We start from the raw sequence: 14187 nt of genomic DNA, 5'->3' as shown, positions 1-14187 counted from the left end.
CTTCTTATTTTGAAGTTTCTTCCGTCTCATCATCTTCACTCTAAGATGCTCTAATCTGCACAAACTCTCTTCTGATTTCTTCTTGTTTAGCTTCAACCTGCCTCATGGGTATCATCTAGAGTATTTCTTACTCCAGTTCTGGTTCTAAATCTACCCCAACCACATCAAGCTCTACTTGTATACATTTTCACAACACCCACAAGCTTGATCCTGGTGCAAACTGCATCCCTCCAACGAATCAACCTAAACACTCGGAATCAACCTACCCTAATACCACTAATGCAGAGGCTAAGGCACCACCCTTCTCAACTGTCTCAATCAGCACTCAAAACACATACAGTCTAGAATATATAACAGAAAATACAAGGAAATAGACGGTAGAGTAATGCAGCGATTTTCAAAATTTCCAACTGAAACACAAATAAACTTGCATTACAAAGTGGTGAGAGTCTATTGGCTTCACTTTACAACATTCTCGCCTGGATTAGGTCATTTACACCCCCCCACCCTGACACCTGCAACAACATAAAATAAAATCTTACACTCACCAAAACTCCAAAACCCAAAAAAACTCCCCAAAGCTTTTCAAGACAAAAATCTGCCACCCACCCGCCTCCTCCCCACCCACCCCACCAGAGGCTATGATGTCTCCTTTTAAGGCCACCACCCAAACAAAACTTACATGCCCATCATCAGGGCTGCTACATTACATTTGCAACCACTCTAATTTTTGGTGGGGGTTAAATTAGAACGAAACGAAGATATTAAAAGACAATTTATGGTCAAGCTATGGAGGAATGTAACCCATAGTAAATGCGTTTCAATATTCTGTAGGGTTCCCTCCACGTGGATACCCCTGCATCAATAAAGAGGAGTTTAGTCTGAGGTGTCATAATGAGAGAGAGAGAGAGAGCGAGAGCTTCGTTCAATTTGTCCAAAGAATCAAACAGCATGACAACATTTGATGGTAAATGTTAAACTTGTAACTGAATTATGCATACATTGTTCGGAATGGTAAGATAAACAGGAAGCCACTTGATTGCCTCACTTTTCATTTGTATGGAGCGAATGACAAATTAACAAAACTACTTTTGGCCGAAGGTTTTTAAGGAAAGGAATTTTAGAAAAATGAGGAGTAACATACAGGAGTGTTGCCAACTGCAACACCATATTTATTCGCAGCGTTGACATCGACATTGTTGTAACCAACAGCCATATTGCTATATGCACTTCCCCCTGCTCTCTTGAGGCATCCGAACAAGGTTTCCCCCCAGTCCTCTGTCAGCTGCACACCAATTCAATTTAATTTAATTCAAGAAAGTCAAAGAAAACATAATCCAAGTTAAATGAAGCTATTAAATTCAGTAGATATGCCTGGCCAATGACACCATCGCATTTGTTGCCAATCAGTGCCTCAATGTCTTCGAGACTTAAAATTGTCTTCTTCTCCATGCATATCTGTAATCAAAACCGAGATAAATAGCCATTTGTCAAATTAGCTTAGGACTATGTAAGATGTTTTGCGTGCATACCTCGAGACGACAGTCAGCGAGGGTTAGGAGGTTGATCCAGCGCATGCCAGGCATGGGTTTAGTACTGACAACCCTGTGCTTTCCCGATGGATTCCACACCTCTATCGCCAGTGACTTCGCCATTGCTCTCACACCTCCGCTAATGCCTCTTCTCATTATTTCTCTGCTCGTCCTCATATATAATGGGATCGCCTTCTCATCTCTTCCACACAAATTTGCTTGCAAACAAAAAATCCTTATTATTATCCGCTCTCACTATCTCCTCCATCTTCTAAATTCCTCATCATTATCCGCTCTCACTATCTCCTCCATATTTTTCCATCGGAGTCCTCGCGTTTCCTCTGAATACATGCGCAAGCTGACCGAACCAAGTTTACCATTTCACATACTAGCATTTAACTTTCAGCAACAAATAACAATATCAACAACTTATGTTTCTTATTTTTATCATATTTATACGTTGACATATGGCATACATTCTACAAAACCATATCAGTTTATTTGTATTAATTCTTACATTCAAAATGAAAAACTCTATCAATTGACTCTATCAATTGACTCTACTTTACGCATTTCTCACATACAGATAAAATCTCTTAGTTAATTTATTAATTTTTAGATTTCCATTTTGTATCCAACTTTTGCATTTGTATTTGTTTGTGGTCTTTTGTGGGATTGATTTTTTTAGTATAATATCCTCTTCTTTCTACAATTTACTTTGTCTCTATAATTATCTCTTCTTCTTTTTTTCATTTTTCTATATATACATATTTTCTATTCTATTTAACTTTTATTTTTCAATTGCAAATTCTAGGCTAATGACATTCATTCATATTCTTCGTTCTTTATAGAGATTCTAACAACCAAATCATCATTGTTGATTCAACTACAAAGACTATAGCCTCAACTAAAACAATCTAGCATTAGATAATGTCTTTTAGTTAAAATTGTTTTTGATTAGTTGTCTTTGTAAGGTTTATAGTTGTCTATGCAAACATCAAAATTTGACTTTTATTTTGTCATTAATTTCCTTCAAGTTAATTGTTCCTAATTATTTATGCACTTCCCTAATCATCCCTAATCTTCCCTAATTACTTCATACTCATCCTTAATAGGTCCTAGTCTTCTCTAATCATAATCTAATCTCCATGAATCACCTCCTAATTATCCTCAATCATGCATGATCTTCCCTAATTACTTATAATTATTCCTAACCATTCCTAATCTTTTCTAATTGCTTCTAATCATTGCTAAATATTCCTAATCTTCCCTATTTGATTCCTAACCAATCCTAATTATCTCTATTATTGTGTTTTCGCTCAATAATATCCATTGAAAGGTTTTTATTCTTTAATAAATCAACTATTTTCTCATAATTAATCAATTTCATTATTATGTCCCTTCTTAATTATTTAATTATCTAACTTCTTTTCTACAAATGGATAAATCATTTTACTTCATTCCAATGCCACACATACAATGAATAGTTTTTTCACATATCTTTGCAAGAAAAAAAAAACTCTAATACTTTATATATATATATATATATATATATCTTAGTCAAAAGAATGAATAGATATTTATTTACTCTAGGTTATCTCATGAAAATAAATAATACTAATTATTTGTTCTCCTTTTCCCACTCTCTTATGGTTTATGTCATTCGACGTCATATTCCTTTCAACATCTTTCCCATTGTCCCCTAGCTTTCACAAACTTTCTCCTATGCAATTTTCATTGCTCATTCCTTCTGGATTGAATTCAATCTCCATTGTCCATCTCTTCCACTCTAAATCTATCAATGTGAAGAAACTTGTACATATTTTCTTAAAGCACACACAATAGATCTTCCTTTTATCTAATTAACTTGTGTGTAGCTTTATGAGGGTACCACTTTTACATTTTGGAAAGAGACATAAGGAGTATGGAGATTTATAAGAGAGTGTTTGCTTCATGTATTTCCTGTTGACCTTATTGTGCCTATGGTTTTGATGTTATTTTGTGTATCACTCTTGTTCCTCTCTTTCTCCATTGGATAGTTTGATTTCACATATCTGTAAGAGTGGTTTTTGGTTTCCCATTTATTGTTTATGCAATTTACATTTCAAGCTATACATTTAGATTTCCAAGCAGGGAACCCACGTCCTAAGTTCAATAGATTTTTGAGTTCTTGTCAACATTTGTAGGTTCTACAACAAAAGGGTGCTTCCATTTCTTTGATAGCTTTGTGTTTAGGCCATTACATATGTAGAAGGGCACATCCACTAAAGATGGATGCTATTGAATTTGCAAAGGGATGTTTGTGCTAGAGCAAAGAGGTGGTTCTATGTCTCATATAGGTTCTTACATTGGGTATAATGGTATTAAATTGTTGAAATTGCAGTTTTAAAGTTAAATCATTTATTTCATGTTTTTAGTTTGTACTAACTTGCATATTGATATTGAAATATAATCTAAACCATTTTTCCAGCTATCTTATGGACTTTCTAAGGTAACTAAAACTCCTAAAGATTTTGTTGTAGACAACAAATCAAAAGTGAAGACCTCTAATTCATAATTTCATAGCATTCTTGTTAGAATGGGGTTGTCGTTGCACCAAAAGACTGATCTATCAATGTCTGATATAACCACTCAACTTATAGTACACAAAAGGTAGTTAAGCCCTTGTCACAAATCCTGATGGGAGCACTAAAAAAATTTCTAACAATCCCCCCTTCAACGTTACTTAAGGGTCTAAGGATTTGAGCCTATGACCAAGCTCTGATACTGCTTGTTAGAATGGGTTGTTGTTGCACCAAAAGACCAATCTATCAATGCTCGATACAACCACTCAACTTATAGTACACAGGAGGCAATTAAGCCCTTATCATGAATCCCAAGGGGAGCACTAAACAAATTTCTAACAGTTCTAGCACATTTTCATTGTTTTCTTAGACTAGAAAATGTATATATTTGTTGGTTTGAAAAGAACTTTATTTGGTGTATCTTATGTCCTTGTACACTTACTATTTTTTGTTTCTCAATATATTGTGAAATTTCCATCTACCCTTGACTTCATAAACCTTGGGTGCAAGATAAATCATAATTTATTTGTTGACCATTTTGCACCCCCTTGTTTTCCAAATATTGCCAATCTCATGAAAACCAAGATGGTAGCCATGTCTACGTCCTTTGGACTATTCATTAATTACCATGCATGATAGGGATACGTAAAAACTCTATTCTTTTCTTTTATATCCCTAAGTTTTAATCTCTTATAATTATATGGCATTTTCTTATGAATATTCCAAGTCGCAACCATGCGACTACCTTTCATCGCTTGGTCGCTACAGTTTATGGCTTAACCATTAGGGAAGCTATGCATGTGTGACACAGTCTTCTCAGCAGTCAACACAGCTTCATGGTTTAAAGGCCAAACATCCAGTTAACATTTGCAATGAAGCAATTTGCTTTTGTCACATGATCACAGATCAAGTTCTGCCCTAAGAAGACCTTTGAAGGCCCACGATCTTCTCGGTCGTTGGATGAAAGAAGATCAACGCTTGGCATTTCTGTGCTTTCTAAAGTTGTACAATGTTTAACTAATGTGCGGAAGCGACAGGCTACCACGTGTCATGCTGGGCCAAATGCATATGGATCCTCTTCATCTCATCGTCATAGGGGATTAAGGATAAACCATTGTTAGAGTGGTGATGTTGCGAATTACTCTTGATCGCTTGCTCGCAAGAGGTTAGGTATAAATTAGGGTTAAGATTGTGATACAGTGATTGCTTTCATCATGACTTTGCAAGGTTAAATGATGGAAACTATTTGCGGTTGTGACTAGGTGACCATGGTTAGGGGTTATCTTCGCCGAATCACAAGCATTTCATGTCAATTAGGGTTCAAGCCACGACGACACAAATGAAAATGCTAATGGTTAAGTTTTCAGCGATCGTAGGGTCATAGACATTTAATGCCAATCAGGAGATAAACTGTGACCTAGCGAAAACAACTAATGATGCTTGTTTGCCTGGTCATTGGTTTTAAATGCTAAGGCATAAATTGACCAAGAAGCAACAAATGGAGGTAGTTGCTAGGTTGCAATAGTTAAGAGGATAATGGATAGATAAATTGCAACACAATGATCAAGCATGACATGAAGGGCAGTAGCAGTTTTGCAAGGCCAAACAGTTAAATTGGAAAACAAGTTGTGAAGCTGCAATCAAAGGTAGTTAGCGGGTCAACATAAAGATAAACAGTTGGATGAGATGGCAGGATACTTCAAGGGCATTGGGCTACATGGTGATTTTAGATGGTTGACTCCTTCTAACTTGGTGGCATGGCTAACTTGGCATGTTGAGAAGCAAAGAAGTAACTCCTTGATGGTGAATTGATCTTTTGATCGTCTGCAACCACCTTTTTTTTACCTCCATGGCTGGTAAATGTAAAGGACATTCCTCATGTCACCTACTTTATCCATCTAACCAATCTTTCAGTTATGGCCACCATTCCTGTCCCTTCAAAAGTTGAATATGCACATAGGGATCAGATTTATGCATATGGGTGCACACCTGATAAGATGTCTTCAGATTTTGTAGTAATTGTTCTCTACAACCTTAATGGAAATAGTTGATTTTGGCTTTCAGTAGAAGTTTCTTAGTTATGCTTGAACTATAAAATAAAGTTTTGGACCCTTTCCAAGGGTCCATCTTTTCTCTGATTCTATATTATATTTTATGCTCTTATACCATAATTTTCTTGTAGTATCTCTTCTTCCATTAATATATTGTGTAGTACCCTCTTGCCTTGTGTTAATGTATCATCTTATTCTATAATTGTATGATTTTATCTACTTGGCTTTTGAATGATATACAGTGAAATCTCTTCCTTATAGCATTCCTTTAGTTTCTGATCTACATACAGTTGTTGGGTTAAACAAGGATTGGATCTATATACTTTGAGATTATATTGATGAACTATGCATTCTTAGGCAGGGATAAGGTTAGACATACTATTTGGTGTATCACCTCCTCTTAGATTAGAATAGGTAGTTTTCCTCTCAAGAACTAGTTGGGTGCATCCTGGTAGTAAGGAAACCAACCTTCTCCGGAGACTCAATCTCACAATTCAAATCCCACAGCTTGGAGATTGTTTCCATGTTTCACAAGGTTGCCTTGCGTAAAAAATTTAGGCAAGGGTGCAAACTTTTGTGGCAACAATATTCATTTTTTTTCTTCTTTTAGAGGGGTTTCCTAGGGATTTCATTACCCTAGGGAATAACCCAAATTGGCATTTTCCTTAAAGTCACTATATCAAAGGAAAAAATACAAATGTTGGAAATATATGATTTTATATTGTACACATCTATGATTCAATGCTCAATTAGGACCCATTTTGGTGTTCTCAAGATTTCATATTTGCATGTATGATTCATCCCTATACTACCTACATTTTAGATTCATTTCCATCTTTTGGAATCCCAAACCAAATCCCATCTTCTTTTGGTAGGAAGAGGATGCCTTATGAATCTTCTCAAAAAGAGGATGACAATGCTAACCTCTTATAAAAAATTTATGTTAAATTTGAATAGGGGGATTATCTCATTGATTTAGTAGTTTTATAAATTCTTGTCAACATCCTTCAAATTTTGCTTTCAAATATTGTGAGAAGTATAAAGAATCATCATGATTTCAAGTGAACTACTACAATTTTGCAAAAAAGCATTCAATATCAATATTTTAAGCATTTCTCAAGCATTCAAGATATTTTCAAGTTAGTGTTCTTCATTTTAGCAAAATTCTCTCCCATAATAACCAAGTAAAGGAGACCAAAATCAAGTAAGAATAATCTTTTTTCCATCTACATTCCTTCAACCATCCATCCTTCAAGTGAAGAGTCAGTTGAGCATAATAAAATTGAATATCTTTGAGTAATATATATGAATGTATTCATTTGTGAAGGACATCCATTATAAAATGGCATTCAAGAAACATATAAGCATCTTTATAGACATCATGATCTCAATATACGAAGCAAATATAATATTTACTTTATATTTACATCATTTTCTTTCATGCAATTTCATTTCTCTCTAACTGTAGATTCTTCAATAGGGGTTTGATTGACGAAATCCCCTTTATATACAAAATTGTCCTCCATTTTCATCTGTAAGAACACATGGCATTTATACGAGCTTGGATATGAAAAATCTAGGAGCTAACTAACAATCTACAACTTAGTTCACTCAAAACCACAAGGGACAAGATGCCCCAAGACTCCTTTTCTTAAGATCATGATTCCCCAAATGACCTCTTTCCTACAAAACAAGCTTAAATTGAAATGTCAAGTTAGTGGTATTCTTTGCTTTCCATTTTTGGTACGTGTGTAAAGTTGTCTATTATTTATTGGCCTATAAATATTGTAACTTGTCATTTTTTGTCTATTTTATCTTCTATCTTGCATTATTCAACCATATTTCCCCAATAAATTCTAATATATTACTTAAAAACAAAAAATCATTGTAACCACTTAGTGCTCAAGTCCTACTTGAGGCTAGTGTGTCATCTTCCTTTTGATTGTGTAATGAAGATTTAGTTAAGTGTTGTATGAAGAAACCACTCTATATTTCTCCTATTGTTTTCCTAACCATATTTTCTTAATGTAAATTTTGGTGAACCCAACTCATTTCTAGTTTTTATGTGACAGTTAAATGTATATTTCATTAGGTTTCATGTGCAATTATGTGTCTTATTCACAATTGTATTGCACAAGTTTGATGAGTGTTTACATATTTAGTTTCAAAATTGTATTTGTATTGTTTAAACATGTCTCTTTTTTTATTTCCTTATACATAAGTGCAATAAAATTAAGTACTACTTATAGCATTCCAATAGGAAGTATTTGTAGAAGTTGTGAAAACCAACTTCACAGTTCCCCAAGAACACTTGCATGCAAATAACCATTGCTGAAGAGAAACCAGAGAAGGAAAAAAGCGCAGCTTGAAAATCTCAATGGAGTGAGAGCAAAATGTATTCCAAGATAATGAAAATTTAATTACAAGAGTTCGACCTTAAAGGTGAATGAAACCCTAAAAAGGAAATAAAAATAGGTTGTGCATTATAATTAATATAAAATATTAATTATATGCACCTAAGAGATAGCTTAAGTAAACTAGAGTAATAAACAACTTGATTAATTAAATCAACACAATCTAATTAATAAGCGTAAATAAATAATTACTCTAACACCCCCCTTAAGCGAAGCTCAGGAGGTAAGCTAACCTAGCAAAGCTATGAAAGCATGAAAATGGGTCCTAGCAACAAGACCTAATCAAGTACCCAAAACTCTATAAACCGGAGACAAAGGAGAAAACCTAGCGGGAAAAACTCCTCTCTAAAAAGAGATAGAACAAACAAGCTCAACTTTTGTAACCCCAAGCATAGACCACAACTAAAGATATCATGGCGATGCAAAAGGTTTGGTGAAGATGTCAGCAACTTGTGTGTCAGTGGAAATGTACTCTAAAGAGAGAACACCAACCTGAATTTGCTAACAAATGAAATGCATATGAAGCTCAATGTGTTTAGTATGTTGATGCTCCATTGGGTTGTAGGAAATATAAATAGCACTCTAATTATCACACCATATAATAGTGGGACATTCAAGAGGAAAAACAAACTCAGTTATGAATTGCCAAAGCCATAAAATCTCTTGACTAGCAAGCACAACTACTCTATACTCAGCCGTTGTAGATGAAAGTGTGTGAGTATGCTGCTTCTTGCATGACTAGGTGATAGGGCCAAAGCCAAGACAAAAAACAAAGCCAAAAGTAGACTTTCAATCATCAACATCATTGGCTCAATCTGAGTGAGTGTAGCCAACAATGTGAGAAGTCCCTAATGTGTAATGAGTGTCGTACATAAGTGTGCCCTGAATGTATCTCAAAATACACTTGGCAGCTTGCCAATGACTCTCATGAGGCTCATGTGAAAACTAAGAGACACGACTAACTACAAAGTAGAGATCAGGATGAGTATGAGTTAGGTGCAACAAGCTACCAACCAACTACTAGTACAAGATGGGATCCACCAAATGCAAAGTGCAAGAGGTAGACAAGGTTACACCCAACTAAAAAGGTGTAGGAGCAGGCTTGAAATCAAGCATGTCAAAGTGTCAAAGCATGTCAAGAACATACTTCTACTAATAAACAAAGATCCCAATAGAGGACTGAACAAACAATAGACCAAGAAAGTAGTGTAATAGACCAAGATCAGTCATCTCAAACTGTTCCATCAATGCACGCTAAACATCCTGAAGCATAGAGGATGAGCTACTAGTGAGGATAAGATCATCAACATAGAGCACGAGGATTAAAACCTTAGCCTCAAGACACTAAATGTACACGGTAGGATTAGAATGACAGTGTGTGAAGCCTGTAGAAAGCAGAAAGGAGTCCATCTTCTTATACCAAGCTTCAGGGGCTTGTTTGAGACCATACAATGAGCGAAAAAGTCTGTAAACCAAGGAGGAATCCTACACAAATCCTTGAGGCTGCTCTATGTAAATCTCCTCAATAAGATCACCGTGTAAGAATGCACTCTTCACATCCATCTGAAAAATGGGCCATCCCTAAGAAGTTGCGAGGGATAAGACAAGGCAAATAGAGTTCATCTTGGTGACAAGGGAAAATGTCTCAGTGTAATCAATACCCTCAACCTATGAAAAACTTTTCACAACAAGATGAGCCTTATACTTATCAATCAAACCATCAACAAAAAAATTAGTATGATATAACCATTTGCATCGCACTAACTTTCTTCCCTTAGGAAGGGTACAAAGATCCCAAGTATGATTCTTCATCAAAGAAGAATACTCCTTCTCCATGGCATTGTCTCACTCAAAATGTCATGGCACTACTACACATGTCTAAGGATCACTGCAAATAGCATGACTCAGAAGACTAGAACCTGTAATATGTGACTAGGTGTGACAAGAAGTGGAAGAATCACCAGCCAGAGATCCTACAGCCTCAATTGTAAAACAAGCCCATTTGGTCATCTGTGGAGGATCCTATGGCAGAGGTAAATGGGGATCACCAAGATCATCATCCTCATCATCTGGAAAAGAGACTGGAAAGGATGAGGGAGTAGTGGTAAGTGAAGTAGACTCTAGAGGCAAGGTATCTACTACAAGAAGGAATTCATCAAACTAGACATCACATCGAAATAGGACCTCTCTAGAATTAGGATCAAACAACCTATAAGCCTTAACATCCTCACAGTAACCAACAAAAATGAGGTGTTGGCTCTTTCGCTCCATTGATCTACTCTGAGCATCTGGTACAAATGACCATGCTTTACTACCAAAAACTCGAAATGAAGATACATCAGGCTTGATATGAGACCAAGCCTCCTCAAGAGTCATATGTCAAATTTCCTTGTGAGACATTCAATTTTGAATATAGTTGGCACAATTGACTGCCTCTACCCAAAAGGACGAATCCATGGACCTTGATTGAATCATACAATTAGCCATCTCCTGAAATGTTCTATTCTTTCTCTCTACCACACCATTCTACTGAGGGGTGTAGGGACCATGTTTAGAGCAAAAATCCCTGAAAGCTTGGTTCACATACTCCCCCCATTATCTATTTGTATCCACCAAATAGAAAGACTAGACTGCTTCTCCAAAAATGTCTTGAAGGCTCAAAATTACTCAAAGACATCAGACTTGTACTTCAAAAAGTACACCCATGTGTGTCTAGAGAAATCATCAATGAAAGTAAGCACATATCTGGCACCAGAAAAAGGAGTCGGAAATGACATGAGCTCACTATGAATCAATTCCAATGGTGCCAAAGCACGAGTAACTCGTCCATGTGGAAAAGGATCCATATGTTGTTTGCCAAGAGCACAACCTTGACAAACACCATATGTGTAGGAAATTTGGAGAAGCCCAAGAACAAGTGCATGTGTGCTCACTTGCTGAAGATATCTATAATTGACATGGCCCAAATGCTCATGCCAAAGTCTATTTATTGAATCTACATGTGCTACAAGATAGTAACCTATGCCATTAGAAGACTCAAATCCATCAAATCTGTAGAGGCAAGGTGCAGAGTCAACACTCCTAGTAGCCACTATCAACTCAGAATCATGTAAGTCCCAAATAACCACATCATGTGGTGAGAACTCAACTGTCTTACTAGAGCCAAAGTGATAGATTTGATAAATAGACAATAGGTTTTTCGAGATGTCAAGGACAAAAATAACTTCCTAAAGAGAACCTCCCACTAATGCAACAGAACCAAAACCCAAGACTGAAAGATGTGAAGAGTTCCCAACAACAATATGTGAAGTAGCATAAGGAGCCAGTGAGGTGACCAACTACTAAGTGTTTTTCATATGGTGAGAGGCACTAGAATCAAGAATCTAGGTAGGCCCAGAAGTCATAGCTCATGTAGTAAGAGCGTGACCTTTCCCTATAGGGGGGGATGAAGACTTGGGAGCTAAAATGTGATGGTCCTGTATGGCTTCCTCTAAAGCCTCCAAACATTTCCAACACCTAGAAATGGGATGTCCATCCTTTCCACAAAAACTGCAAGTCTCAACTGATTTCTTCTTAGTTTTGGAGGTAGACTCAGTAGACTTCGAAGAAGATTTACCCTTGGAAGGGTTAACTGGAGGTTTGGAATCAGTTTTTGATGTATCTTTCTTCGGTTTGGTTTTTTATTTTGGTTTCCCCTAAGAAGATTGAGCAACCAATGCTTGGTTGGAAGAACTAGAGGCATCCACTTGTTGGATCTTTGCCTATTCACATGTCAACCAATCACAAAATGTCTCAAAAGAAGACATCTGATGTCTATTACCCAAGGCATCCATAATGGAGTAGAAAGTGGGAGAAAAGTTCTGATACTATCCTCACAACTTTGAGAGTATCAAAAAAATATACTCATCATCTATTTTGTATTTCCCACATCCCTACAAAATTGAATGCAGAGATTTGAACTTCATGAAGAAGTCTTCAATCGTGGGAAAGTTGGTAGGTGTCAAAGAAGTCAACTTTGCATCAAGTTGTAGTGCCCATAACTCATTCACTATGCCAAACAAGTTGTGAAACTTGGTCTAAATAGCTCGAGGAGTGGTCAAACCATCCAGGTGAAATAAGAGACTATCAAAGATGTTCAGTGCAATCAATCCCATGGCTTCATCCATTTTGTTCTTGTGCTAAAGAACCTCAAAAGGATGTTGTAGGATAGGTTGATTCTCATCCAGATATGACCATAAGCCTCATGACATAAGAAGTCAAGTCATGTGTGCTTTCCAATTGTGGTAGTTGTGTGGCGTTAGCTAGGCCACAAAAGGGACTGACATTGAGAGAAGAAGATAGAAGTAGAAGGGTTGATTATGAAGTAAATTACAGAAAGGAAAATGCACCCCCCTCCCCACAATGTATAAATATATCCCTCATAAACCAAAGAAACAACTATGGAAAGCACAAAAACTAAGAAGAAAACTTGGATGCCAAATGTAGAGAGGAGGAAACTGAAGCCTTTACTTCAGTGCCAAAAATAGGACTTCAAATAGCCTCGTAAGAAAATGAAACCTACATCATTATCTCCAACTCAAAACCAGCTTTTTGGTGCTTCTTTTAGATTGAAAAAAGACCTCTGTATGCTCAAATTATGGCCAAAAAATGAACTACTCCAAAGAATGAGCTCTTTGGAAAAATATAGGCACTGGAAAAAATTTGATGGTTGTATGGCCGTCAAATGGCCGTCTGCCAAAAAAATCTAGTCGCAGAAAAATGATGTCAGCACACCAAACAATGACATCATCCAACTGGAAAATGATGTCAGCAACCTAATAATCCCCTAGACGAAATGATGATGTTAGCTTGATGACAAATGGCATCATGTGACAAAAAATGACGTAATGTTATTGTTGTCTATCGAGCGGTGGGTTGGCAGTGGTGGCAGTCGTCAAGCGAGGTTGCGCTAATGGTGGTAGTCATCAGTCAATGCTACGCCAATGGGGCCGGTGGGATGGCGGCCTACTGGTTGCTATGGGGCATAGGCTGGGTGCGGGTGGTGCTCTAGTGGCAGCAAGGTGGCATGCTGGTGGCCGCCAAGCGAAGCGCCCAAAAAAAAAAATTTTGATTTTTTGATTTTTTGATTTTTGCAATCCGTACAACCCCTGAGAGGCCAATTTTTTTTTCCAGTAGTTACGGTGGCCAAAATTTGCAAATTTTATATGAATTTCAACTATACCAAGCCTTTTGAGCGCAATGGTAGCATCTATTTTTTCCCAAAGTGCACCAAAAAAAGATGCCTCCTCCAAATTGAATAAAAAACCTAAGAAAAAATTGGGCTTTCTATCTTTGAATCGTGGCTTCAAGATCTCCAAACTAGGTAGCAGCAGGGAAGCTTTGATATCATGTAGAAGTTGTGAAAACCAACTTCATATATAGTTCACCAAGAAAACCTACATGCAAATAACCAATGCTAAAGAGAAACCAGAGAAGGAAAATAACATAGCTTGGAAATCTCAATAAAGTGAGAGAAAAATGTATTCCAAGATAATGAAAAAGAAATTACAAGAGTTTGACCTTAAAGGTGAACGAAACCCTAAAGGGAAAATAAAACTAGGTTGCGCATTATAATTAATATAAAATA

At 36.6% G+C, this 14187-nt stretch overlaps 1 protein-coding gene across 1 annotated transcript in view; it reads right to left on the bottom strand.

The window, feature by feature from the left end:
* Positions 1-1685, bottom strand: part of HPR (hydroxypyruvate reductase) — a 55188-nt gene extending 53503 nt beyond the window's left edge. Inside the window, exons 1-3 of the mRNA XM_089800174.1 lie at positions 1533-1685; positions 1375-1458; positions 1145-1285 (exon numbers count right to left, since the gene is read on the bottom strand). Of these exons, the coding sequence (XP_089656300.1) occupies positions 1145-1285; positions 1375-1458; positions 1533-1655 (348 nt within the window). The 5' untranslated portion in view covers positions 1656-1685. The remainder of the gene's footprint in view (positions 1-1144; positions 1286-1374; positions 1459-1532) is intronic.
* Positions 1686-14187: the final 12502 nt, after the last annotated feature.

The sequence above is a fragment of the Cupressus sempervirens genome, chromosome 9 (genome assembly GCF_028749045.1).
Source record: "Cupressus sempervirens isolate cs-2001-9-10 chromosome 9, ASM2874904v1, whole genome shotgun sequence".
NCBI lineage: Eukaryota > Viridiplantae > Streptophyta > Pinopsida > Cupressales > Cupressaceae > Cupressus > Cupressus sempervirens.
This window is presented reverse-complemented; position numbering and strand designations above follow the sequence as displayed.